General features: G+C 47.1%; 1 protein-coding gene across 1 annotated transcript; it reads left to right on the plus strand.

Annotated features, from left to right (window-relative positions):
• On the plus strand, positions 1–23,877 carry LOC123497159 (uncharacterized). The gene is made up of 8 exons (XM_045233324.2): positions 1–254; positions 329–668; positions 764–1,177; positions 1,265–1,560; positions 1,650–1,914; positions 4,591–4,724; positions 4,829–4,950; positions 23,306–23,877. Exons 1-8 carry the CDS (start codon positions 118–120, stop codon positions 23,875–23,877), a joined length of 2,280 nt encoding a protein of 759 aa, XP_045089259.2. The 5' UTR covers positions 1–117.
• Positions 23,878–27,540: the final 3,663 nt, after the last annotated feature.

Genomic DNA, 27,540 nt, shown 5'->3' on the forward strand with positions numbered 1-27,540 from the left:
CTATGTTCTGAATTTTTATTAAGTGTGACACTATGTTCTGAATTTGTATGCATGCGGCGCTTGAGAGGAGATTTGTATTAAGTGTGGCACTATGTTCTGAATTTTGTATGTGCAGGAATGTCGGGATTGTGGTTGCTGAATGGGGACATTGATAGGGGTCATCGTGCTGCGATATGGTATGAGCGCAAGCTTGAGCCTCTGGTCACTCGCACTCCTAAGGAAAACTGGATGATACACTCAGGATGGCTTCAGCGGTACGTGCTTTATTAATTTGCACACTGACATGCATATTAATGGGAGACACTAACTAAAATGTTCTCTGATGAAGGTTGAAATGGGCCGGCCTTTTACCTTTCGCGCGTCTGGTTGAGTCTATCCCGGGTGAGAAACGCCTCGCCATCGATGGGTCCTTGCTGAGCTGCTTAGTGGACCGTTGGAGGCCAGAGACCCACACGTTTCACTTCAGATGGGGAGAGATGGCTCCTACTCTGGAGGATGTGTCACTTTTGCTCGGACTACCGTTGGCAGGTCATGCCGTAGGACCGTTGGACGCACCGGCTGGTTGGGAGCGAGCTCTTACACAACGTTTTCATGGTGTTTTTCCGGATGCTCCGGATCCGGTATGGGAGCATCACGGACCTAAGTATGAGTGGTTGCTAAATTTCCGGGTAATTTCCCCTACCTATTATCTTCAAGTTATCGTGCATACAGTTTTACAGAAAATAATTGCGGCTTACTAAAACTTTCTCTTCGCTTAATGCAGATCCAGAACTTCCGGGCGCCGTTGACTGCGGAACAGATCACTCGGAGCCTGGAGGCCTACTTAATGTGGCTTTTCGGCAAGGTGATGTTCACGGAGAACCATGTCACCACTATTAGCGCGCTCTACATTCCTATGGCACTCGAGATAGCGAGCGCTCAGACGGCGGATCAGATCAGACAGAGGAGTTGGGGTTCGGCGGTCTTAGCGGCTACATACCGAGGTATGTGCAACGGTTGCCAGCTTACATCGAGAAAGCCATCCCTTCTTGGATGCCCTCTATTCCTACAGCTGTGGTCGTGGGAGAGGTTCTCTATAGGGCGACCAGATGTACGTGTTCATGAGCCTATAGACGCCATGTTTGATGTTGACGGCATCGACATGCCTACTTTCGGTCTGTGTTGGACACGTCGCGAGGTATGCACCGTGTTGTAGTTTAATACAACTTTTTTCTGCACAAGAGATAGTTCGATGCTAGCGGCTACTAACTTTTCTTCTCCGCAGAGACGCTTTGCTAGTGATCAGACCAGGAAGGCATACACAGCATTGAACGAGCAGTTCGATGCGTACACCGGGGTCATCTGGCAGCCCTACACGGAAGCAGCCATACAAGCGAGATACCCTGGTGGTATGTCTGTGCTATGCACAAGGGACCGAGATTACTGGATGACAAAATCTAAGATCATCTTCGATGTCTTCGTCGAGGAGATGGCACAACAGAGGGTTATGAGGCAATTTGGTCTTCTGCAGTTGGAGCTACCTCCCCCTATAGAGAACCCGGTGCCAGCACACATCCACAGGTATTAACCAGTTTTTCAATGTTGCATTATCTTTCATAGTACTCCATTCGAAGCTTTAGGTAATTGTTGAATAGACACCACAATTTTAGGACGACAAGGAAGGGCATGACCAGGACAACTGCTGACTGGCTAGTTAGACTAGAGCCGTATGTTATAGAATGGGAGACAGCAAACACAAATCTATGGCACGAGAATCACAATTTCGATCTCGATGAATTCAATCTCTATTTGCGGCGCTACATGACCGGAACACGGTTATGCATCGTTGAGTACTCCCACCCAGAGGAGATACCGGGTCCTACTCCGTCGGATATGTACCCGAGCTATGATACTTCGGGCTCTAGGCAGTACGCGGTAAGATATATTTTCTTTACGTAATGTTGTCACATACTTTGACGTGCAAGAGACAGCATTATTAATCGTCATGGAAATTTGCAGGCTACCTTGACACGCGAACTCTACGACGACGTGACCACCTTTGGACGATCACTATCGTCTGGACCTCTTCTTCAGCATTGTCCAGTGCTACAACCCTTCTTGGAAAGAATTCAGAATAAGATACGGACTGTGTATGAGGCTATCACGTGCACCCGGAGAACCGATGTTGTTCAGCACCAGCAGCAGCAGCCGCGTCACTCCATGCACCGACATCAACCACGTCCACGTCTAGCACATCAGCCGACAACCAGGCCACCCCGTCCTGATCAACCTGGCAGTTCTACGTGGCACCCGCAGCACTATGGTCCCACGTCGAGCTTCGTGTTTTCTCCACAGCCACAGCAACGCGGTCCCTCGTCGAGCTTCGTGTTATCTCCACAGCCACAGCAGCACGGTCCCTCGTCCAGTTTCGTGTTTGAGCCAGAGCAGCCATCACAGCCAGCAGGTATGTGTCTTCATATTTATTGTTTTCAATATTAATTGACGCGACCTCATTCTTCATGATGAAATGTTCCATCGCGTAGGAGCCTACGGATATCAGGCGTCTATGTCGGCATCACATGATACATGGGGGAGTGATCAACATCCCGAGGAGAACATACAAGCTCAGATGTCGCAGCACACCCAGTGGATGAACATGTTTTCGACTCCTCCACCAGGCCCCACACGGGATACACAGCATGACCAGGGAGAGTCTGAGATTCCTCCTCGTCACATTAGGGCACCCGACAGGTGGGGATGGTCGCCGCTTCCAGATCCGCCTCCCCGCCAGGCCAGATGTCGTCACCGACGCTTCTATCTATCAGTAGAGACATTACCATCTATTTCTGTGTGAGACTTATGTCTATTCTATGTATGAGACAAATGACTATGTACTTATGTATGAGACATATGCCTACTCTATTTTAGTACTCTGTTATCCGAACTACAAGATCATATTTAGATAGAACATAATACTCATACAACAAGACATTACAAACAACTAGATAGAACTACATATAGCATACAGCATAAAAACTACATGAAGTCATCATCGTCATCCTCGATCGATGCGGAACTCTTGCCCTTCGACGATGAAGAACTCTTGCCCTTCGACGATGCAGAAACCTTGCCATTCGATGATGAAGAACTCTTGCCCTTCGATGATGCAGAAACCTTGCCCTTCGATGATGCAGAAACCTTGCCCTTCGATGATGAAGAACTCTTGCCCTTCGACGATGCAGAACCTGGAAGCGGCGGCATGAAGATATCATCTTCGTCCTCGCTCTCCTCAGTCCATAAACATGGATTATTTGCTGCAGTCCTTCTGAAAGTTTCACTCTTCGGCACCACTACCTTCTTCCACCTGTCATGCAACCTAAGAAGTTCTTTACGTACCTCCTCATAGGTCCTTTCAGGCCACCCAGACCTACGTAATTGGTGAGCCAACTCATTCATTATGGTGTCACTACCGGTGAGTTCGTCCCATGGAACTATCCTATTATCCATCCTGAAATCGGTAGCTAGCCTCAGAAGAGTCCTGCTCATCCCAGGGTGAAAACTACGATCGAAAGGATAATGGGACATCTCAACTACACTACACTGGAATGCTTATCCACCTCCATCTGAAGGGGGTTTTATAGGTAGAGAGGAGAAAATGGCGGGAAAGAACGACTGCGGTATGGCGGGAAAGGGTTGGCGGGAAATGGGTGGCGGGAAACGAGTGGCGGGAAATAGTTGGCGCGAACATATGGTGGGAAAGAGTTTGCGGGAACATATGGCGGGAAAGGGTTGTGCGGAATACGTCATAGTTTTAAAAAAAATACGGGGATCGTTCGGGAAAAAAATGGCATGCACCAGTCGGCCCACAGCAGGCCAATTAGTCCTTGTCGGCCCACTGCAGGCCAATTAGTGCCTGTCGGCCAACTGCAAGCCGACTAGACCCTGTCGGCCAACTGCAGGCCGACTGGACTTGATCTGGTGGCCGACAGCCCAATCGGCCAGCAGCAAGCAGATAGGCCACCAGTCGGCCTGCTGTGGGCTGACTAGGCTCAGTCGGCCTGCAGCGGGCCGACGGTGTATTATTTTTGAAAATTATTTTTCAGCGTAATATTTCTGTAATTTAATAAAAAAATGTGTTATTTAAAAAAAATTAGCGAAACCCTAGCTATGTCCTCCGGGTCAATTTCCATCCACCGCCCGCCTCCTTTCTTTCCCTCGCTCCCCGATCCCCTCCCTTCCTCACCAGCACAAACCCTAGCTCCTCTCGATCCCGTCCCCTTCCTCCCCGCCAGCTCCACCGATCCTCCCCTCGATCTCGTCGGTGGGGAGCGCCGCGGCGATTCCCCACCCCTCCCCTTCTCTCCCACGGCCGCGGTCGGATCCGCGCTTGTCCCTTCCAGATCGCAGCCGCCACCTCCTCCCTTCCAGATCGCGTCCGCCACCTCCCTCCGGCGGAGCTCCCCGCCGCCCTCCTCTCTCCCTTCCCCTCCCTCACGCCGCCACCACCACCACTCCTTCCGAGCACGTGCCGCCCATCGTCCCTCCTCTCCTCTCCTCCTATCGGGCCGCCCATTCATCGAGTTGGTGCTGCTGGAATGGGCGGGGCCGTAGTCGAGGAAGCAGCACCACCACCACCACAAGCTGGAGGTCTACACCGAGGTGTTGGCGCGCCTCCACGCCACCGAGGAGCGCGCCCCCGGCTTCGACGACGACCTCTGGAGCCACTTCAACCGCCTCCCCGCACGGTAACGCGCCCTGCCCTCCTCACGGTCCCTCCTGCTAACGGCTGCGACGCGGCGGTGCTGATGAGTGATGATTCTCGATTTTGGCGTTTCGGGTTTGTGTGCAGCTACGCGATGGATGTGAACGTGGAGAGGGTGGAGGACGTGGTCACGCACAAGCGCCTCCTCGAGCTGGCCAAGGATCTGGCGCAGCGCCCGGCCTTCGCCGTCCGAGCCGTGCAGGTGACCCGTTCGTTCCTCCTTCCGATGGGCTTCTTCACCTCATGCTCGTGCTCTAGTTTAGGAATGCAATTCGGAGCGCCACTGATGTGATCGACCGCTGTAGATGACTCAAAATTCATCTGTCCGACTTGTATTATATGGTCTGACTTATGTGCTGAGCATCCCTGGTTGGCTGGTCTCAGTGGGTTGGGGGTTCAGTTTTCCGCCCTTCAGATTTCCTTTTTATAATCATTCCATCCCATCTTAGATTGCCATTCAGCTATTAGTAACAGTCCATCATGATCCATATAGCTTGTGATCCTGACAAAGACAATACATCTACATTAGATAAGATCTTACTGTGATTGTGTCCAACTGTCCATAGTGGTTCTACGCACTGGCTACATTAAGAGCATATCCAGTAGGAGCCTAAAGGCTTGGATTATTTCATCAAATAACTCAGCTTGTACAATTTTTTGTCGTCCAAACATAGATCTAGAAGCTTGCTTTTAATTGCTTCAATGCTTCTTTATACCAAAATACATGGGCTTGCATAAAGATTTCACTTCATTCTGTTGTTGTGCCTGCTTCATGTTATCATCCCCGATTGACATACTTTAGAGATTCTAATTCATGTATGATGGTATCAAAGGGAATCATTGTACTCATAATAATAACTAGTGGAGTTGAGAGGTTTACTTTGCTCTGCATTCTAAAGCAACATATTTCTGATGCCCATATGTTACTTTGCTCTGCACAAAAATATCCTGTTAAATCATTGCATGTATTTCAGGTCTTTACAGTGGCATTGGATGGTCAATATTAGGTAAACTGCCTGGTTTGGGAGCACGTTTGGCTGCCTGGATGATGATGCTGCTGTATCAATTTACTCTTGATCGATTTCTGCCTTGACAGTGTAAGTACATCCATTGTTCGACTGTTTTCCGCGTTCATCAGCTATCCCATTTGGTTTGTTTCCTCCAATTAACTGCTGCTCCTGCTGCTGTTACAGCTGGCTTGGTGGCCTTGCGTGCATCTTCTCCACCAGCGTTCTCTTCCAAATCCTGGTAATTAAGCCTAATAACATGTTCACTCACTCACTTGCCTCTAAAATAAGCTCCCACTCCTTTTCTGAATTGAATCAGGTCTCTGAAATTTAAGCTTATAGAATCTACAGTGTCAATCAGGTCTCTGAAATTTAAGCTTATAGAACCTTGATATTTCTGGACTCGAATGTAAAACCTGCTTGATCCTAACTGCCATTGCCATGCACTACAACGATGTATTTCTCTTGGATTTATGTCTATAAGAAGCTGCATGTAGAATTCTGGTCTCTTACCTTTTTCATAGAAAGTAAAAGGGAAAAGGTTAATTTTATCTATTAACATGGCCATACTAGAAGGTTAATTTTTTTAAAACAGATATCAAGGGTAATTTGAGTTATTCGTCATCTCCAAAAGCTAAACTGCTGTAGTTCTGCAGACCAACCCGCGTGTTTAACTTCAGGTGTGAGGAGGAGCCTGTGGCTGAGACTGCATCAGCACTGATACTGCAACCCATCACAGCGAGTTCCTCGGCCTCTGTTACGGCCGATGCAGCAGTAACTCAGGACACCATTCATGCCCCGCTGCCACTTCTACATTTTCTTTCTCTGTTCTAGTTACTTATTTGATTTATTCCTGGTACTTGTTGCTGCTGTATTCTGATTACTTGTAGGGACCGGTATTGAAAGATTTTGCTGGTTGCTTTGAGTACATTTAACTTGGAGTTCTCCAGTACTCCTAGATTTGCTACTCAAACAAATTTTGAGTACTTGCACTGGAAAGGATTGAAATACGCCTGGTACTTGCATAGGTTTAAAAATGACTTGCGTAGGTTTAAAAATACTCCTGGTACTTGTGATGAAACCAACAAGCAACTTGCTAACCTCTTTCAGTGTTCAATCATCTTTTCATTCTTAATAGTATCTCTTATTAGGTGATCTGATTAGGAAGTGTAAGTACAATGATCTGGTAGGTAATTGGGCTGCTTAAATATTTCCTCTGATTAGTAATTTAATTTACCAATAGGTACTGGCAGTAAAAGAAACTGACATCCAATCAGTCTCAAGGATTGAATGATTTAGTTACCACATTGTGTCAGTTAGTCTGCTCTTTGTTCCAACATGAATGATATATATTACTTAATCATGTGTAATTTTCTTTCCTTTTGCTATGTTGTAAGTGGATGTATAGTTTGCCAGTTTTTATCTCTATTTAGATGGGTTTTAACCAAAGCTCCTGGGTACTCGCTTGCTTTGTTTTTTTAAGCAACTACAAATTGTATGGGCATTTGAAGTTGTGGCTTATAATTGATCAATATTGTTCTATAACGTGCAGATGCTGATCAGGATAAAGAATTCGGAGGAAGCATAGTGCTAACATTGTTGTCAACTGTCAAGTTTTGCATTAATGAAGCCCTTTATACTGCTCATGTTTCTTCGTGAAGCATAGTTCGTATGTGTGTATGATGTAGCAGAACTTGTGATTGTACACTTGTGGAGCAGAACTGGCTCATGTGATTGTACACTTGTGGAGCTTGTTATATGATTGTAAACTTGATGCTTATCACATTTGTATGTGTGTTATATGATGTAGCACTTTGATGGTTGATAATATTTGAAGTATTTCGTGTGTTTTCTGTGCGCCAATTTAAATACCAGGTATTTATTTGCGTGAAATAAAAAATGAAGAATATTGCCCTGACGGCTAGGACCCAGTACTAGAACCTGACAATGGGAACCCACCTGACTAGTGAACCCAATTTAGAAAAAAAGAAAAAAATGAAATTGTTGAGACAAAAAGGCCATGGCCCAAAAAATAAAAAGGCTGCAATGTTGGGCTTGGTCCATTTAGCTGACAAAAAATTCATAGGAAAAAATATATAAATGGGTTGAATTAATGGGCTCGGCCCATGTAAAACACTGAATTGGACCGGGCTGATTCTTGTGCCACATCAGATTGCCACGTCGGATGCCTACGTGGCCTGGGGAGGCTGCTAGTGACCAAAACAAAACAATAGGCATATTTTGGTCGTAAACGTCTACGACCTTCTCACGGAGAAGGTCATTAATTTCAGTTTACGACTGTCAGCTTTTGACCATCTGTTTTTTGTTACAAAAAGGTCACAAATGAAAAATAATGACCATTCAGTGACCAATAGTCAAGGTCACAAGTTGACATATTTCTTGTAGTGGCAGTTCATATATTACCATGCTTTATTCATATAAGTTATCAGGCCTGCGGTTCTTATATTACCATGTTGTTTTCAGGTCTGCGGTTCGTATATTACCATGATGTTTTCATATAAGTTACCAGGGGTTTGTTTCTAACATTTTTTTGCTTGATCAAGATTACCATGGTGATTGTACGTAAAGTATGTGATGCGTATGTAACCATGCTATTTACACAAAATTTACGGGGGTATGTTTTCAACAATTTCCCCACCGAGTCAAATATTACCATGGTATTTGTATGTAAGTTATCAGGTATGCGATGAGTATATTACTATGCTATTTACACAGAAGTTACCGGGGGTATCTTTTCAACAATTTTTTTCTCCAGATCAAATTTACCGCGGTGTTTGGACCTAAATTATCAAGGTTGTGGTGTGTAATTTCTATGCTATTTACTACTCTTCCTCAAATCAAGACTATTACCGTGCTATTTACACATGAGTTCCTGAGGTATATTTTCAACAACTTCATCCACTCGAATCAAACATATCATTGTATTTGTACGCAAGTTATCGGGTTTTGCGGTTCATATATAACTATGCTATTTTCACTTAAGTTATCGCGGGTATGTTTTTCGACAACTTTTTTGCCCTTTAGTCAAAATTACCGTGGTGTTTTTACGTAAGTTATCGGGTATACGATTCTTATATTAACGTTCTATTGTAAGTTATCGGGATATATTTTTTCAACAATTTTCTCCTCTTTGGACAAAGTTACCATGGTGTTTGCACCCAAGTTATCAAGTCAGTGTTTCCTGTTTTACCAAGGTATGCACGCATGGATGAACTCATGGATTTGGACGGTGGGCGACAGAGTAAAAGGGTAGGGGTTGGTTGGGAGCGATCTATTTTGTATTTGCAAAAAAATTCCATCCACCATATAGGAACAATGCAATCAGTTTCAATCAGGAAGGGCCACTGTAGCGATTAAAAGAGTCAGTAATTATCGGGGAAATCTTTTCAACAATTTTTTCCCATGGTTAAAATTACCACGCTGTTTGTACCTAAGTTATCAGGTTTGTGGTGGAGATATTACCATGCTACTTACACAGAATTTACCCTGGGTATGTTTCTAACAACCTTATTCCCCAGGTTAAAGTTACCGTAGTGTTTTTGTGTAAGTTATCAAATGTGCATTGCGTATATTACCGTGCTATTACTAGAAATTACTAGGGATTTGTTTGCAATAACATTTTTTCTGAGTCAATAACTCTTTAAGGCCCAAAAGGTGTCCTAGGTGCAATCAAGAATGACTAGTGTGGATTCATGCATGGATCATACTAGTCAGCAAAGCTGGCCTCTTGTCTCAACATGAAAGAGAGAGACTATTGGCCTAATAATGTCATGACAAATTATCATATGAATAACAATGTCAAAGGTCATAAGGCTGTGTTGATTCGACATATATATACACATGTAAATGTTGTGTTGCCACATTCAGTAATGTCAGGAGTTCAACTCCATAACATTTTCTCTCCTTTTTCTTCTCGAGGCATAGAAGGATAAAGTTGCAATTAGAATAGTACTAGTAGCTATCCACATTAGATTAGGTTACACCATCTCGTTTCTTCCTTCAGACTAAAGACCTTATATGCTGCTTTTGCCATTAATTCAAGGAGAAGGTTACTGGATGACTATAGTATTGTTTGATTTTTTATTTTTCTTATGTTTCAGCCATCACAATCCTTCTCCTTCAACAGTTGGATCATCCTGTCCTACTGAATGACGGTATTGTTTGAGCCTCCTTAATCACCCCAGCCTTGAGTGCTTCAGCGTGGAGGTGAACAAAAATAAGAACCAACATTGAGATAGAAAATGGCATTTAGCCCAGTAAGAAAAATAGGCAAAAGGTTGGTTGGACTTTGAAATCTATACTTCTGTCTACACATGATAGAATTACATCCAGCTAACAACTTACTATAAAAAAAACCACTCCGTCATCTTAGGCGCAAGAGACTGTTGAGCTAATAATGCTAGGACCAGTAATCAGATCAATACTAATGTGACAATTCTCGGTTTCTGTTAGTTCATTCAACCTATGTATACACATGTAAAGGCTCTGTTGCCACATTCAGTAATCCAATTCAGGCGTCGTCATACCCAGATCAACAGCAGGGACCGGATCACTGAACCCGCTCTCCGAGTTAGCTCCGTCGTGGCACCCAGAAAGAGATGCGAGAGAGGGGGTTGCGGGTGTACCGACGAAGTGGGTGCCGACAGCGACGGCGATGATTGCATGGGAGGTGCGGAAGGCGGCGGCATGCAGCTGGAGCAGGCGCTGGGGCGCCGACCCCGCAACGTCTCCCATCGCGCCACCGCGGAGCATCAATCGGGGAGGTCACGCCGGGGGATCCCGGCCGATGGCCTGGTGCAGCTCACGACGCCGACAGGAGGAAGGAGGAAAAATCCATAGGCGCAAAGGCGGAGCGAGCGAGACCGCACCTGGAGAGAAAAGTGGAAAAAAGGAACTAACGACGGGATCGCGTAGGAGGCATATCGAGCAACCGAAGCGTGTGAGGCCGGATCGGACGGAGATCAGGTCGGTTGGCACTTTTGCAATCGGGCACAGGGTTGCCAAATACATATTTCGTTAGATAAAATAGAAACGGAAATGAAACTTTGGCAGCGTCAGATAATCAAGCCGTGTGCTTAACTCTACAAACCGTGAAAGATGCCCGATTCATTGTCCATGCCCTATACTTGTTTTACTGATGCTCTCAATGGTCACTGGACTGCCCTCAACATAAGACGCATTCTTTACTAGTTAGCCAACATAAGTGGTCTGAGATCTGCAAGCCGAAAGACCAAGGAGGTCTTGGGGTTATTTCGTCCGAGCGGATGAATATTGCTCTCCTCTCCAAATGGCTTTGGCGGATTCAGACTGCTGAGGGCGGCCTATGGCTTGAGATTATCCGCGCGAAGTACCTTCGTGGGCAGCCACTGCCATTCGCGAATAGAACTGGTGGGTCCCAATTCTGGCAATCAGTGATTCATTTGATGCCGATATTGCGCATTGGGACCTCCATTAAGATAGGTTCAGGGACCAGTACCCTGTTCTGGCTAGATCGATGGGCAGGGACCCGGCCCTTTGCAGAACGCTTTCCAGCATTGTTTGTGATCTGCGTCCGGCCACAGCTCTCTCTGGCTCTAGCCTTAGCTGACTTGGGCGCTATCGCCTTTCGCCGTACCTTCGGGGCCGTGGAACTTGAGCAATGGGAAGAATTGATTGACTGTATTGCCCTTCACACCCCCTCGCTGGAACCCGATTCGCTATCTCACTAGTAGAAAAAGGGCCATTTGTCCCGGTTCATAAGGCCCATCTGTCCCGGTTGGGGAACCGGGACTAAAGGGTCGTTACTAATGCCCTAGGCCTTTAGTCCCGGTTCTTATACCAACCGGGATAGATGGGCCTCCACGTGGCCGCTCCGGCGAGCCCAGGCAGGAGGGCCTTTGGTCCCGGTTGGTAGCACCAATCGGGACCAATAAGCTTCCACGCGTCAGCAATTCAGGGGCTGGTTTTTTTAAAGGAGGTGGTTTAGGGATTTTGGGGGTTAATTTAGGTTGTTATAGGTAGCTAATAGAGAGATGTGTCCTCTCTTATCTCCGTGCTACTGCTACTGCTATGCCTAAACATGACTTAGATTGAAGTGTGGCAACATGTGGTGCATGTCGAAAGTAATACTAATCCTAACTTGATCAAGTTTGGATTGTACTACTTTCGACATGCACCACATGCATGTTGCCTTCACTTCAATCCAATCCATGTTCATTTCACCCACAGAAATATAATAACTCTTCATGCTCGCATCATGCATCATCATAATAACAAGTCCTACTAATCATCATCATACAACTTCTACTCGTTATTAATAACAAGTCATACGATCATCATTCTGATAGTCATCGAACCAACCGTACTTAATTGTTCTTAGCACATGATCATCAGTATTATGCAGGACCTAAATACCCTATTTAAGGTAAAATAGCATAAAACAATATAGACCCTGACTCTCCATTATGGAGAATGGAGATCATCCTGTCTCCAATGCTTGCGCGGCGCTTCCTTTTGCTTCCAAGAACCTCCTTACGACTGTCCATACATTTTTTTCCATTCTCTGATTAGCATGCCTCCACTTCTTTTAGAAATCCGGTATGGACAGTTGAGATTCGTAGGATGACCTGGATATATGTTCAAAACACGAAGGCTATCATTCTGATACATCAAATGAGGCACACAATCCTCTGGGATTCTCTGTTGAAAAACATAGTAATAACTTCATAGTTAGCAATGATGTACTAGTTTTAGAAGTATGCAAAAGATGCACGGATGTCGTAATAGTAAAAAATCTTATCAGGGTATCTCCATGGTAGTTACCGTAGTTCAACACGTGCACTAGTGGCATGTATTGACCATAATGTTGAGGAGTTTGATTGTAGATATTGTAATTCTCAAGATCAGTACAAAATCCGACCAGATGATTTTTCTCCTGATAAGTTAACTCGGAGCCATCGGTGTAGTGGGTTTTGTCTACCATGTTCTGCACATTGTTTGAACAATCAAAATAAGCTGTCAATGGAAATAAGCTGTCAACTATTTTGAAATAAACAATATAAATTAGTTTATAATTAACTATGTTTGAGAAACTCACATAGCGGTAGAACTGGAGGCGTATCAACAAGGACCCAAATGTCCATATTGTCTTGGTCGATGTCAGGATCACCAAGATCCATGGTGACAAGCATACTCTCATCAAAACCATACATCTTGCAAAATGCTTCCCAATTTTTGCAACCAAAATGGGTTACGCTCTCACCATTATACAGATTTACTTCAAAATCCACATCATGATGGGTCCTTAGGTGAATTTTCTTCATTTCAAAATTTTCATGGTCTTCAAAATCCATCCTCTCCAAGACATAGCATCTTGCATGGCATGGGATAAGCTATACTTGAACTGTAAAAGATGAAAATTACACGTTGAAATAGTTGAAGTCATACTTAATTACAAAAAAACACTTGTCGCCGTTGCGTGCCGTTTCAACATCGAAGGTCTCCTCGAGCTTAATGCTGAAGCGCCGATCATCGTCCAGGTGAGGCCTGTCGCACAAACCTCGATCATCGTGGCACTAGCCGCACTCCCCCAAGAGACTTTCGTCATCCGATGACGACATTTCCTACGTTCATAATTCAAAGATTAAACTTGTACAATTAAATATATGTACTACAAAAACTAAATTAGATCATTATTATTCATCACGGGGTGACTATCAGTTTGTCGAGTCTTTTCTTGAAAACTCTCAGCTCACGTGGTGTATACATTCGACCGTTGGTGATGGTCGCTCCTCCATTTGTCCCCGAGTGCATTACACCAAAATGTCTAGCACACGGGAACGAAGGAGAGCGACCCCCACGACAACAGTCGGGATTCTTCGTCCTCTCATATATATATGGTGGAACTCTCCCTCACTGATTCCTCTCTGACATTTGTGACCGTCGGTGATGGTAGCTCCTCATTTCGTTCCCAAGTGCATTACACCAAATTGTCTAGCACACGGGAACGAAGGAGAAGCTACCCCACGACAACCGTCGGGATTCTTCGTCCTCTCATATATGGTGGAGACTCGACAGACTTAAAGTCAACCCGAAATATAATTTAATTATCTTTCTAAAAAAGGATTTGGCTGGTCTCACCTCGAGGTCGGAGGGGGTCGGTGACGGGGACAACGGCGGGGATGATGGAGGGGGGCTCCTAGATTTCTGCGACAACAAAAACCCTACAAGCTATCAACTAATCATATGCATACGCCTTGCATAGTGCTCTCCAATTTTAGCATTCAAAGTAGGAGTAGTTTTCCAATTTGAGCATTCAATAAGCAAAACCAAATCGTAAAATAAAGTAGTATTCAAATGAGCATGCATTCAATTATAAGCAAAACTACATCATCTCTTCCGTCCGTACATCGTCGAATATTATCACTAATACACCTCGAATACTATCATACATATATATAGCATCGCTAGCACAGCTAGAACCGTAGCGCCCGACGGGTATCGGCGCGGGCGGTGGACACCCAAAGGGAAGGAACCATCACATGATCATAGCTCCAGTGAGATCCTTGAAGAACCTGCCAGGTATTGTCGAACCTGCCCTCCAACGCAACCATGTAGCGACGAACGTGCTCGTCCTCCTCGCTGACACGGTGACGTACCACCTCCGCGGTGTCCGGAAGCCTAGGCACCGTCACTGGCCCACGCGACCGCCACCAAACAAGGATCGGGTCAACGACGGGCTAGCTCCTCACCAACCTACGCCCCTGGGAAGGTAGCACCTCCCAATACCAGCCCGGCGGAGCCCAGTGCCGGACATGGCCCCTCTGATCAAGCCGGCCTCCTCCGCCGAGTCGACGACGAGGATGCGGGATAGGCATCGTCGACGTCGATGCGGGAATAATTGCTTGAACTAAAAAAATAAACTAGTTCTATTAATTTTCTTGCTAAAAATAAACTACTTCTATAGTAAAATAAAGTAGTTTTATTAAATCAACTAGTTCAACTACTAATTAAGCACTTACTATAAATAAAATAAAGTAGTACTTACTAAAAATAAACTACTTCTATATATAGTAAAATACAGTACTTTTATTAAATCAACTAGTTCAACTACTAAGCACTTACTATAAATAAAATAAAGTAGTACTTACTAAAAATAAACTACTTCTATAGTAAAATAAAGTAGTTTTTATTAAATCAACTAGTTCAACTACTAAGCACTTACTATAAATAAAATAAAGTAGTACTTACTAAAAATAAACTTGTTTAACTAGTTCTATTATTTATCGACCCCCCCTCATGTCGAAGTTATCGGGGAGGGGGTATATCGACAACGACATACCCGATAAAAAATAAGAAGAGGAAGACGAAGAAAAAAAAGAGGAGAAGAAGAAAGAAATAGAGGAGAAGATCGAAGAAAAAAAGAAGAAAAAAAAGAGGAGAAGAAGAAAGGAATAGAGGCTCTCCTCTATTACTTTCTTCTTCACCTCTTTTTCTTCTTCTTTTTTCATCTTCTTATTTATTTCTCCACTTCTTCCTCTCCTCTTCTTCTCCTTCTCCTTCTCCTTTTCCTCTTCTTATTTTCCCTTTTCCTCTCCCCCCTCATCACATGTCCGAGGAGAAGAAGAAAAAAAGGAGAAGAAGAAGAAACAGAGGAGAAGAAAAAAATAGATTAAAATCTATTTTTTTTCTTCTCCTCTATTCCTTCTCCTTCTCCTCTTTTTTTCTTCTTCTTCGTCCTCTTCATATTTTTCTTCTTCTTCCTTCTTCCTCTTTTCTTCCTCTTTTCTTCTTTCCTTAATTTCTTTCCTCGACGACCCTAACCCTAAACAGTACAACTAACTACAACGACTTCGCTTGCATACATATGAACAAATATGATCGGTCATCTATGAACAATATAAAAACATCATATGATATATGAACAAAAAAATCACATCTATGAACAAAACAAATCATCTAATCATATATTTTTTACGGCGGCGGCGGGGGGCAGGGCAGGGGCGCGGGGGCCGGGGCTCACTGGGGGCGGCATTGGCGACGGCGTCGGGGCAGGAGCGGAGCAAACCGGGGCGGTGACGACGCGGGGCGGCGCGGACCGGGGCGGTGACGACGCGGGGCGGCACGGCGACGGCGTCGGGGCAGGGGCGCGCGCGGCGACGGCGTCGGGTCAGGGGAGCACACGGCGACGGCGTCGGGGCAGTGGGAAGAAGAACTGAACCGAAAATTTCACAAGTGTGGCTTATATAGACAGACCTTTGGTCCCGGTTCGTGGCTGCAACCGGGACCAAAGCACCCCTTTAGTCCCGGTTGGAGCCACCAACCGGGACCAAAGGTCGCTTTTCAGCAGCCCAAAGGGCGGGAAGCAGAGGCCTTTGGTCCCGGTTGGTGGCACAAACCGGGACTAAAGGGTGCGCATTGGTACCGGTTGTTGGCATGAACCGGTACCAATGTACGCCTTTAGTACCGGTTGGTGGCACCAACCGGGACTAAAGGCCTTGTGCTGCCCGCATCGCGGCACGAAAGTTTAGTCCCACCTCGCTAGCTGAGGGAGCTCGAGAGTGGTTTATAAGCCCCACTCCCGCTGCCCTCTCGAGCTCCTCTCAAATGCAGGCTTTCGGGCCTAAACACACTGTATCTATATTGGGCCTTCTATGGGCCTGAATCCTGGCCCATGGGTGGGTTTCTAGTCGTATTCGGGCCGTGGTGGCCCAGTAGGTTGCTTGTTTTTATTTTTTCCCAGTTTATTTCTTTTTATTTTTTGCTTTATATATTTTATTTTGTTTCTACTTACAACAAAATATTTATTTATTTTATTTATTTATTTCTAATTACTTATTTATTCTATTTTATGATAATTCTTTTTGCTATTAAAGTTTCTAACAAAAAAGTTCTTTATGAAAATTCTTGTTGCTTTAAATGATTTTGAACAGAAAAAACTTTGATAATTTTAGTTGCATCAATTTTATATAATTTTAGTTTCAATAATACTAGAGGTTGCTTATAATGTTTTGAACAGAAAATACGTTGATAATTTTAGTTTCATAAATTTTATTTATGTTATTAAAGTTTATTTTATTTTGTTTCTACTTATATATTTTATTAAAGTTTATTTTATTCTATTTTCTAATTACTTATTTAATTTATTTTATGACATTTGTTATTTTCCATGCATTTACTGATTATTTTGAGCTATAAGACCCTGAAATTGAAAAGCACTACAAATGAACTCTGAAAAGGTTGAAAGTTGGCATGGTATCATCATTTCACCCACATAGCATGTGCAAGAAAGTAGAGAGGGTTACGGCAAAAACTAGATGCACTTCGTGTACAAAACGGACAATCTGTTTCGAAGTATCAGGATTTCATACGGAAACTCGTCTGTTACAAAGGGATTTTATTTTTTAGAACTTATTTGAACTCCATTGTTTTTTTGTGTTCAAAATGCACCATTCAAAGCCACATCATCAATTTTCAACCCTTTCTGACTTCATTTGTTATTTTCCATGCATTTACTGATTATTTTGAGCTATAAGACCATGAAATTGAAAAACACTACAAATGAACTCTGAAAAGGTTGAAAGTTGGCATGGTATCATCATTTCACCCACATAGCATGTGCAAGAAAGTAGAGAGGGTTACGGCAAAAACTGGATGCACTTCATGTACAAAACGGACAATCTGTTTCGAAGTATCATGATTTCATACGGAAACTCGTCTGTTACAACAGGCATTTCAAATGAACTACGAAAAGGTTGAAAGTTGGCATGGTATCATCATAATAGTTGTGGAGAGAAAGTCTTCACTTTTTTCGCTTGTATGAATTGCTTATTGCGCCGTAACCATGGATAATCTTCATCGTTTATCAGGATGCTTGGGTCAGCCTTGACTTTGAAGGGAGGAATTTCATGAAACTTTTCATAATCTTCAGACATGTCTGTCTTGCCCTCCACTCCCACGATGTCCCTTTTTCCTGAAAGAACTATGTGGCGCTTTGGCTCATCTTATGATGTATTCGCTTCCTTATCTTCTCTTTTCTCGGTTTGGTAGACATGTCCTTCACATAGATAACCTGTGCCACATCATTGGCTAGGACGAACGGTTCGTCAGTGTACCCAAGATTGTTCAGATCCACTGTTGTCATTCCGTACTGTGGGTCTACCTGTACCCCACCTCCTGACAGATTGACCCATTTGCACTTAAACAAAGGGACCTTAAAATCATGTCCGTAGTCAAGTTCCCATATGTCCACTATGTAACCATAATATGTGTCCTTTCCCCTCTCGGTTGCTGCATCAAAGCGGACACCGCTGTTTTCGTTGGTGCTCTTTTGATCTTGGGCGATCATGTAAAATGTATTCCCATTTATCTTGTATCCTTTGTAAGTCAATACAGTCGAAGATGGTCCCCTGGACAACGAGTATAGCTCATCACAAACAGTGTTGTCACCTCTGAGACGTGTTTCCAACCACACTACAGTAATCTCCCCCTAATGAAGGTCATGTCATCATGCCAAAATGCCACTTGTCCAAAATCTGCTTCAAATTCAAATTCAAATTGCATGTCAAATATTTGCTTCTTCTTTCATGCAAATAAAATAGTTCATCCTATGGCAAATAATCCCTAGATATTTGTCATGTTGAAGCCAACATTTTTGGAATTCCCAAATTGCCCCTGGGAATTTATTATCTGGACCAGCAGTATTTAAGATGTCCTCTTCATTTTCTAAAAATGCTTGGACAACTCCTGATGACCCCAAACATTTTGTGGTAGTGCCCAATAATTGTTTAAAATTGTTTTGGCCAGTGGCATATTTTTGCAAAGTCAATTGTGGCTAAAAGAACATGCAAAAGCTGCTAAAAAGGGGAAAATCAAAAGGGAAAAAAAGAAAAGAGAAAGAGCACAGGCCACTGTGCACTGGGCCAAGTGCACAGTGCCTGGCCTGTGCCCCGGTGATCGCTCTCTAACAGGGCGACGAGGAGGGGATCACCGGGTAGGATTATGCTATGCGATGCTACTTGGTGAACTTACCATCTACTCTCTCCTACATCCTGCAAGATGGAGGTGGCCTGAAGCGTAGTCTTCGACAGGATTAGCTATCCCCCTCTTATTCTGGCATTCTGCAGTTCAGTCCACCGATATGGCCCTTTACACATATACCCATGCATATGTAGTGTAGCTCCTTGCTTGCAAGTACTTTGGATGAGTACTCACGGTTGCTTTTCTCCCTCTTTCCCCCCTTTCCCTTCTACCTGGTTGCCGCAACCAGATGCTGGAGCCCAGGAGCCAGACGCCACCCTCGACGACGACTCCTACTACACTGGAGGTGCCTACTACTACGTCCAGGCCGCTGACGACGACCAGGAGTAACTTAGGAGGATCCCAGGCAGGAGGCCTGTGCCTCTTTCGATCTGTATCCCAGTTTGTGCTAGCCTTCTTAAGGCAAACTTGTTTACTTATGTCTGTACTCAGATATTGTTGCTTCCGCTGACTCGTCTATGATCGAGCACTTGTATTCGAGCCCTCGAGGCCCCTGGCTTGTATTATGATGCTTGTATGACTTATTTATGTTTTAGAGTTGTGTTGTGATATCTTCCCGTGAGTCCCTGATCTTGATCGTACACGTTTGCGTGCATGATTAGTGTACGATTGAATCGGGGACGTCACACAGGTGCTGTGATTGATGCTCTGCTCCCCGAAAGGATTAATGCCATCCGCGCTTAAAGCAAACCATACGTTCCTTGGGTCACTTGCAAACTCAGCCCAGAACTTTCTCTCGATTTTTCTCCACCGCGACCCGTCAGCGGGTGCTCTGAACTTCCCGTCTTTCTTACGGTCCTCACTATGACATCGCATCAACTTGGCATGCTCTTTGTTTCTGAACAGTCGTTTCAACCGTGGTATTATAGGAGCATACCACATCACCTTCGCAGGAACCCTCTTCCTGCGGGGCTCGCCCTCAACATCACCAGGGTCATCTCGTCTGATCTTATACCGCAATGCACCGCATACCGGGCATGCGTTCAAATCCTTGTACGCACCGCGGTAGAGGATGCAGTCATTAGGGCATGCATGTATCTTCTCCACCTCCAATCCTAGAGGGCATACGACCTTCTTTGCTGTGTACGTACTGTCGGGCAATTCGTTATCCTTTGGAAGCTTCTTCTTCAATATTTTCAGTAGCTTCTCAAATCCTTTGTCAGGCACAACATTCTCTGCCTTCCACTGCAGAAATTCCAGTACGGTACTGAGCTTTGTGTTGCCATCTTCGCAATTGGGGTACAACCCTTTTTTGTGATCCTCTAACATGCGATCGAACTTCAGCTTCTCCTTTTCACTTTCGCACTTTTCCCTTGCATCAACAATGACCCAGCGGAGATCATCATCGGGTACATCGTCTAGTTCCTCTGGATCTTCAGCTTCCTCTTGATCTTCAGCTTCCCCCGTTGCAGCATCACCGTATTCAGGGGGCACATAGTTGTTATCGTCCTCTTCTTCTTTGCTGTCTTCCATCATAACCCCTATTTCTCCGTGCTTCGTCCAAACATTATATTGTGGCATGAAACCCTTATAAAGCAGGTGGGTGTGAAGGATTTTCTTGTCAGAGTAAGACCTCGTATTCCCACAATTAGGGCATGGACAACACATAAAACCATTCTGCTTGTTTGCCTCAGCCACTTCGAGAAAATTATGCATGCCCTTAATGTACTCAGAGGTGTGTCTGTCACCGTACATCCATTGCCGGTTCATCTGCGTGTCAAAAGTAAGAAAATTAGACAAGTATCTATCTAAAGTAAGATTTTTTTCTTTCAGAAAGAAGATAAGAACAAGAGGCTCACCACGGTGTTGCCGGCGACGAGATTGGCGCGGGCGATCGACGGCGGTGAAGACGAGGACGGGGCGTGACGGACCGCTAAACCTAGACAAATCTCGGAAAAATGGAGCTCGGAGGTCGAGCTTCGAGAGGAGGAAGCTTAACTAGTGTGGCTCGGGCATTTCATCGAACACCTCACATGGATAAGAGGTGAGCTAGAGCACCCAAATGCCCTTCCTCGTCGGCCAGCAAAAAACAGAGCACTGTGGAGTGCTCTGCTCGCCGGCGATGGGGTATATATAGGCAACTCATTTGTCCCGGTTCGTGGCTGGAACCGGGACTAAAGGCCATCCTTCTGTCCCGGTTCCTGCCACGAACCAGGACCAATGGTTGTGGGCCAGGAGCGAGGCTCATTGGTCCCGGTTCGTGCCAAGAGCCGGGACAAATGGGCCCAGACGAACTGGGACCAATGCCCACGAGGCCCCGGCCGCCCCCCTGGGCTCACGAACCGGGACAAATGCCTCCATTGGTCCCGGTTCGTGGCAGAACCGGGACTAATGGGCTGGCCAGGCCCGAACGAAAGCCCCTTTTTCTACTAGTGTCTTGGCACCTCGAGTCAAGTGGCCGATTCTCGACTAAATCCCTGTATCAGGCGATAGTCCCCACTCTTGGCCTGGTGGAACTCTCGGTGCTATGGGAGATCAAACTCTCCTTGAAGATCCGCATTTTCCTCTGACAATGGGTCCGCGGTCGCCTACCCTCGGGTACGGAGGTCCGCAAACGTAATGGCCCTGGGGATGGCCTCTGCCCCATTTGTTTGGTACTGGAAGACTGCAACCACATCTTCTTCCAGTGCCCTATGGCACAATTCCTATGGAGTTGTTTCCGGGAGGTGGTCGGTGGCAGTTGGTGCCATGACAACCTCCCGGACTTATTTGGGGAGGTGCTCAGGCTCCCCGGCTCTAGCCGCCCATCCATGTGGGTGGCTTTGGGCACCCTAGCGTGGACCCTCTGGTGTAATCGTAATAAACTAGTCATAGAACGCGTGATTCCTTGGCGTGTGACTGATGCGATCTACAAATTGTGTGGCCTTCTACAGCTCTGGAGACCGCTTAGCAAGCGGCGAGACCGGGACGCCATCGACAACATCATAGAGGGCCTTCGTTCTTCGGCGTCGACTTTTGCGCCGCCTCCGCCACCACCACCACCCCCTCCGGAGCCGGATTAGCTTGTTTTTTAGCTTTATTTGGGGCTTGTCTTGCTGTGCCCCCAGCGCGACTTTGACATGATTACTTTCTGTACTGTCATGTTGAATGCTCGGTCCGTTGCTTTATAATATAAAGCGAGGGGAAACCCTTTTTCGTAATTTGTTCCCCGAGGTAGTCTTACATACTAATAAGACCCATTCTTTAGTTATTTCTCTCCTGATAAAATAGTGGTTGTGCCACCGTCTAAGTTGCATGCCACCGTTAACAGAGGCTTGAACCACTGGAGTACAAGTTGTAAATTGTAGTAAACACAAAGCGCCTCTTGATTACTTGGCCCGATGCTGTTGCATAGTGCCACCCACCATGCAGGGTGGTTCTTCGAGGCAAGACTCCGCAGTCGACAGTCCACATGTAGATCTGGTTTCAAGATGTGCGCCACAAAACGCACGCATGCGTGCGTGCATGTGCGTCTTGGATTCTCATGTTTTACTTTGGTCCCTCCCCACCCTGTATCGTGAAAATGGAAATGGCCGCAACCAGTTGTACCGTAGCATCAACTTGATGATAATATGGTTAAGTGTAAGAATCTGTTTGTCTTCGCGGGTAAGTAACAGTAAGACTCGGGCGTGAAACCAAACTGGTGTTTCGTCATATAATTTGGCGTGAGATGCAGATACCAAAAAAATGGCAAAAAATGAGCAAAAACAGATATTTGATGGAACATTTCATAAATTAGATAAAATAGAAACATAAATGGAACCTTGCCAGCGTCAGATAATTAAGCCGTGTGATTAGCTTTGGCGCTCATATTCGGTCTTGCTCTTGCGCAAAGGGTAGGATGCAACCAACTCATTATTAATTCTGATAATCTGGAGGTCACTGAAACTATGAAGAAGAGTGGTCTTTCTTTGGGGGCAGCTGTGATGGTTGCTATAATTCTGTTTGTGATTTTACTATTGCTAGGTTTCAACAATGTAACAGGGAAGCAAATAAAGTTGCTCACGGGCTTGCTAGTTTGGCTAGATTTTCTTTGATGTTTGATTGGTTGGAGGAACTCGCGAGTGAGATTGTACCATTGCTTATAAACGATGTAACTATTATTTTCAATGAATAAAGTCTGGTATGTTTTGTTTTAAAAAAAGAGAGCAATGACCTTAAAATGAAGTTTGATATATTGATCTTTTGTGGCTTATCTTCCATCCTGGCACCTCACCTCCTCCTTCGTCCTTCATCCACCATTTCGGCCACCTTCGCTGCTCTCATCACTGCCCTCGCCTTCTCCTTCGCCCCGCCCACTAATCCTCTTCTCCACAACTTCCACAATGACCACATTTCCAACCACATCAAGTTCAAACTCGATCCAGCGGAGCACAACTACATCAAGTGGCGCACCTTCTTCACCTGCGTCCTCATGTAGCACCGGGTCCAGGACCACATCGAGCGCCGTCCTCCTCTCAACCCCGACGCCGACTGGCTCGCTGTCGACCACCGCATCGTCCTCTGGATCTTCTTCATGCTGGCGGATTCCCTCCTCGAGCTCATCATGGCGGCGCGACAGACGCGTACACCGCCTGGCAGCGCATCAAGGATTACTTCCTCGCCAACCAGGGGGCGCAGTACCTCCATCTCACGCGGCAGTACCGCAATCTGAAGCAGGGGGACCTCACGGTCTCTGAGTACGTGCGGCGTCTCAAGACCCTTGCCGATGGGCTTGCGGACACCGGTGCCTTCGTCTCCGACCGTGATCTGTGCATGCAGTTCCTTCACGGCCTTGACGCGCGCTTCGACACCATCCGCACCATCCTCGGCGACACGGTGCCTCTCCCACTGTTCGACGTCGCCCGCTCCTGTGTCGAGCTGGCTGAGTACAACATCAACCTTCGCGCTGCTGAGGCCAGCGCCGCCGCACTCACCATCACCGGCGGCCCCAACACCAACAACGACCGCGGCGGTGATCGCGGTGACCGCGGCAACGGCGGTGGCCGCGGCACCGGCGGCAACGGTGGCAGCCGCGGCAACAACGGCTACGGTGGTGGACGCGGTCGTGGCCGCGGCGGCGGCCGTGGTCGTGGCCGCCCCGACTCCGGACGCGGCTCTCAGCCGCCCTAGGCGGCACCCTGGACGGGCTACTTCGCCCCGTTCGGCATGGGACTTCCTCATCCTCGCCCTGCCTGGATCCCTCCCAACGCCGCCGGTGTCCTCGCCCCTCGCCCTGGGGTCCACTCTCAGGCCTACCCCCTCATGCTGACCGGGCCGTCCTCGCTGAACCCGCGGCTCCCTCGCCACCCTCCCCGTACGGCGCGCCGTCCTGGGACCACGCCGCCCTCTTCAACCACGCCTACAGCCAGCATGGACTTCCCGGGTCCAGCAGCGATTGGATACTTGACTCCGGCGCGGCCACGCACGTCACCGGGCACCCTGGTAAACTCTCCTTGTTTCGCTCTTTACCTTCGCATTTTTCATCGAACATCATTGTTGGCAATGGCCATCGCCTTCCAATTATCGGCACTGGCTGCACCACCCTTCCCCCTTCCTCCCTCTCTCTTCGTGATGTAGTTGTCGCCCCGGGCATTGTTAAGGATCTCATTTCTGTCCGCAAATTATCTCGCGACAACAATGTTGAAGTTGCTTTTAACCCTGTTGGTTTCTCTGTGAAGGCACTTCCCACTCGGACTCCACTTCTGACGTCCAGTGGCTCCGGCCAGCTTTACCCCTTCTACGGCGATCGAGCGGCTGGCTTCTCTCCCCTCCTCACCACCACCGGCGATCTGTGGCATCGGCGTCTAGGGCACCCAAGAAAATCAACTTTAGCTTCTCTCTCTAGCACCTTTCTTCCCGATTGTAATAAACATATAAGCTCTCCTTGTTCCTCATGTCAACTAGGACGGCAACCCCGTTTAGCATTTCCTTCTTCAAATAATTGTACTACCGCACCATTTCAACTTATACATTGTGATCTTTGGACTTCACCTGTTGTGAGTTTTTCTGGCTATTCCTATTACCTCATCATCCTCGATGATTACTCACACTACTCTTGGTCGTTTCCTCTTCGCCATAAGTCCGAGACCTCCTCTGTTCTTCAACGCTTTTTCACTTACATTTACACTCAATTTCACACTATCATCCAATGCATGCAATGTGACCATGGTGGTGGATTCATTAACAACTCTCTTCGCTCCTTTTTCTCCACGTACATCATCATCTACCGTCTCTCCTGCTCACACACTTCCCCCCAGAATGGAAAAGCCGAGCGCATGATCCATACAACGAACGATGTCGTCCGCACTCTCCTCCTCCAAGCACGTTTACCACCTGCATTTTGGGTTGAGGCACTCCACACTGCGACCCACCTCATAAATCGACGCCCTTCCACTCACACCACCCCTTATACACCCTTCTTCTTCCTCACCGGTGCCCACCCCACATATGACCATCTTCGAGTCTTTGGATGCTTGTGCTTCCCTAATCTATATGCCACCAGCCCCCATAAACTTGCCCCTCGCTCTTCACGCTGCGTTCTCCTCGGCTACCCTCTTGAACACAAGGGCTATCGATGTTTTGATCTTACCACGCGCAAAGTCATCGTCTCCCGTCATGTTATTTTTGACGAATCCGTTTTTCCTTACGAACCTCCCACACGCCCGGCCACTTCCCCCTCCCCCGCACCGGATCCTGCCTCGGATCCTGCCCCTGCCACCAACCTGCGCGCAAGCCCCATCGGGATCCCCCCTCCTCGGACGCCAGCCTGCGCCCCCAATCTTCCTCGGATTCATCGCCACCCAACCACGCACCACACGCCGCGCCATGCACCCCCACTACCCCGACCGGGCATGCTCCTAGCCCCACCACCCACCACGTGCCTTCCCCCCACGCGTCCTTCCCGGATATTTCCCCCACCTCCCCCACCGACCGTCTTGGATCGCCAGCCCGCCTCGGATCCATCCCAGAATCGCTCCCCAATTCTCCTGCATGCCCCACCAAATCCTCCTCGCATTCCGCACCGGCCACTCCGTCTCCGCCACGTCGTCCCGTCGTTCCGGTTGCTCCCCTGCCAACGCACATAAAATGACGACCCGCGCCAAACGTGGCTTTGCACAACCTCGTCGCCTCTTCACACTCACCACCTCTGACGCCATTTCACCCCTTCTTGCCACTTACAAATCTGCTCTCAAAGACCCTCACTGGCACAATGCTATGCTCGATGAATTTCATGCTTTGGTAAAGAACAAAACGTGGTGTTTGGTTCCACGCCCTGCAGGTGTCAACGTGGTCACCGGCAAATGGATTTTTCGGCACAAGCTGCATCCGGACGGCTCCTTGGCACGTTACAAGGCGCGGGGGGTTCTTCGAGGGTTCACGCAACAGGAAAGAGTTGACTACACGAAGACATTCAGTCCAGTGGTGAAGCCGGCCACGATTCGGGTCGTCCTCAGCATTGCCACCGCGCACGCTTGGCCCATTCACCAACTTGACGTCAAAAATGCATTTCTCCACGGCGATCTCCGTGAGATAGTCTACTGTGCTCAACCGGCTGGGTTTGTGGATCCTTCCCACCCCAACCATGTTTGTCTCCTCCAAAAATCCCTCTACGGCCTCAAGCAAGCTCCCCGCACATGGTTTCTATGGTTCAAGTCCTTCATCCTCTCCTTGGGCTTTGTCTCCTCTCGGTGTGACACTTCCCTCTTCATCTTGCACCGCGGCTCTTCCACGGCTTACTTGCTTCTCTACGTAGATGACATTATTCTCACCGCCAACAACTCTTCCACCCTATCCTCTGTCATCACCTCTCTCAAGGCTGAATTTGCCATGTCAGACCTAGGTGACATCCATCATTTTCTTGGTGTCAACGTGACTCGCAACTCCTCTGGCCTTTTTCTCTATCAACAGCAGTACCTTCTGGAGATTTTAGATCGGGCCAACATGCTCAATTGCAACCCGATCTCGACTCCCATTGACACCAAGGCAAAACCCTCTGCCTTCGATGGAGACCCTCTCTCCAATCCCACACACTACAGAAGCCTCGCCGGCGCCCTAAAGTATCTCACCCTAACTCGGCCCGATATTTCCTACGTTGTTCAACAGGCTTGTCTCTTCATGCACGCGCCCCGCACCTCGCATCTCACTCCTGTCAAACGCATACTCCGTTATCTCCAAGGCACCTCCCACTATGGCCTGTTGTTCTACCGCTCTCCTTCTCAGGACCTGCTTGCCTATTCCGATGCTGATTGGGCCGGATGCCCTGACACACGCAAATCCACGTCGGGTTTCTGCGTGTTCCTTGGGCCCAATCTCGTGTCCTGGTCTTCTAAGCGTCAGCCCACTGTTTCTCGATCAAGTGCTGAAGCAGAATATCGAGCCATCGCCAACTGCGTCGCCGAGACCACCTGGCTGCGCCAACTCCTCCACGAGCTTCATCGACCACCGCCGCGCGCCATCATCATCTACTGCGACAACGTCAGCGCCACGTACCTCTCCACCAACCCCGTGCAGCACCAGCGGACCAAACATGTCGAGATTGATCTCCACTTCGTCCGCGATCGTGTTGCGTTGGGCGAGGCTCGTGTTCTTCACGTACCATCCGGCTCACAGTTTGCTGATGTCTTCACCAAAGGGCTGCCATCTGTCGTCTTCACCGACTTTCGTACCAGTCTGAACGTCCGGCCAGGCAGAGTTCCGAATGCGGGGGGGGGGGGGGGGGGGTGTTAACCCTAGTCTTTAGGATCTCAACTCCCACTCCGCGCACAAGGCCTGCGTGCCTATGACTGTGGAGTA

The sequence above is a fragment of the Aegilops tauschii genome, chromosome 2, assembly GCF_002575655.3.
Source record: "Aegilops tauschii subsp. strangulata cultivar AL8/78 chromosome 2, Aet v6.0, whole genome shotgun sequence".
Classification (NCBI taxonomy): Eukaryota; Viridiplantae; Streptophyta; class Magnoliopsida; order Poales; family Poaceae; genus Aegilops; species Aegilops tauschii.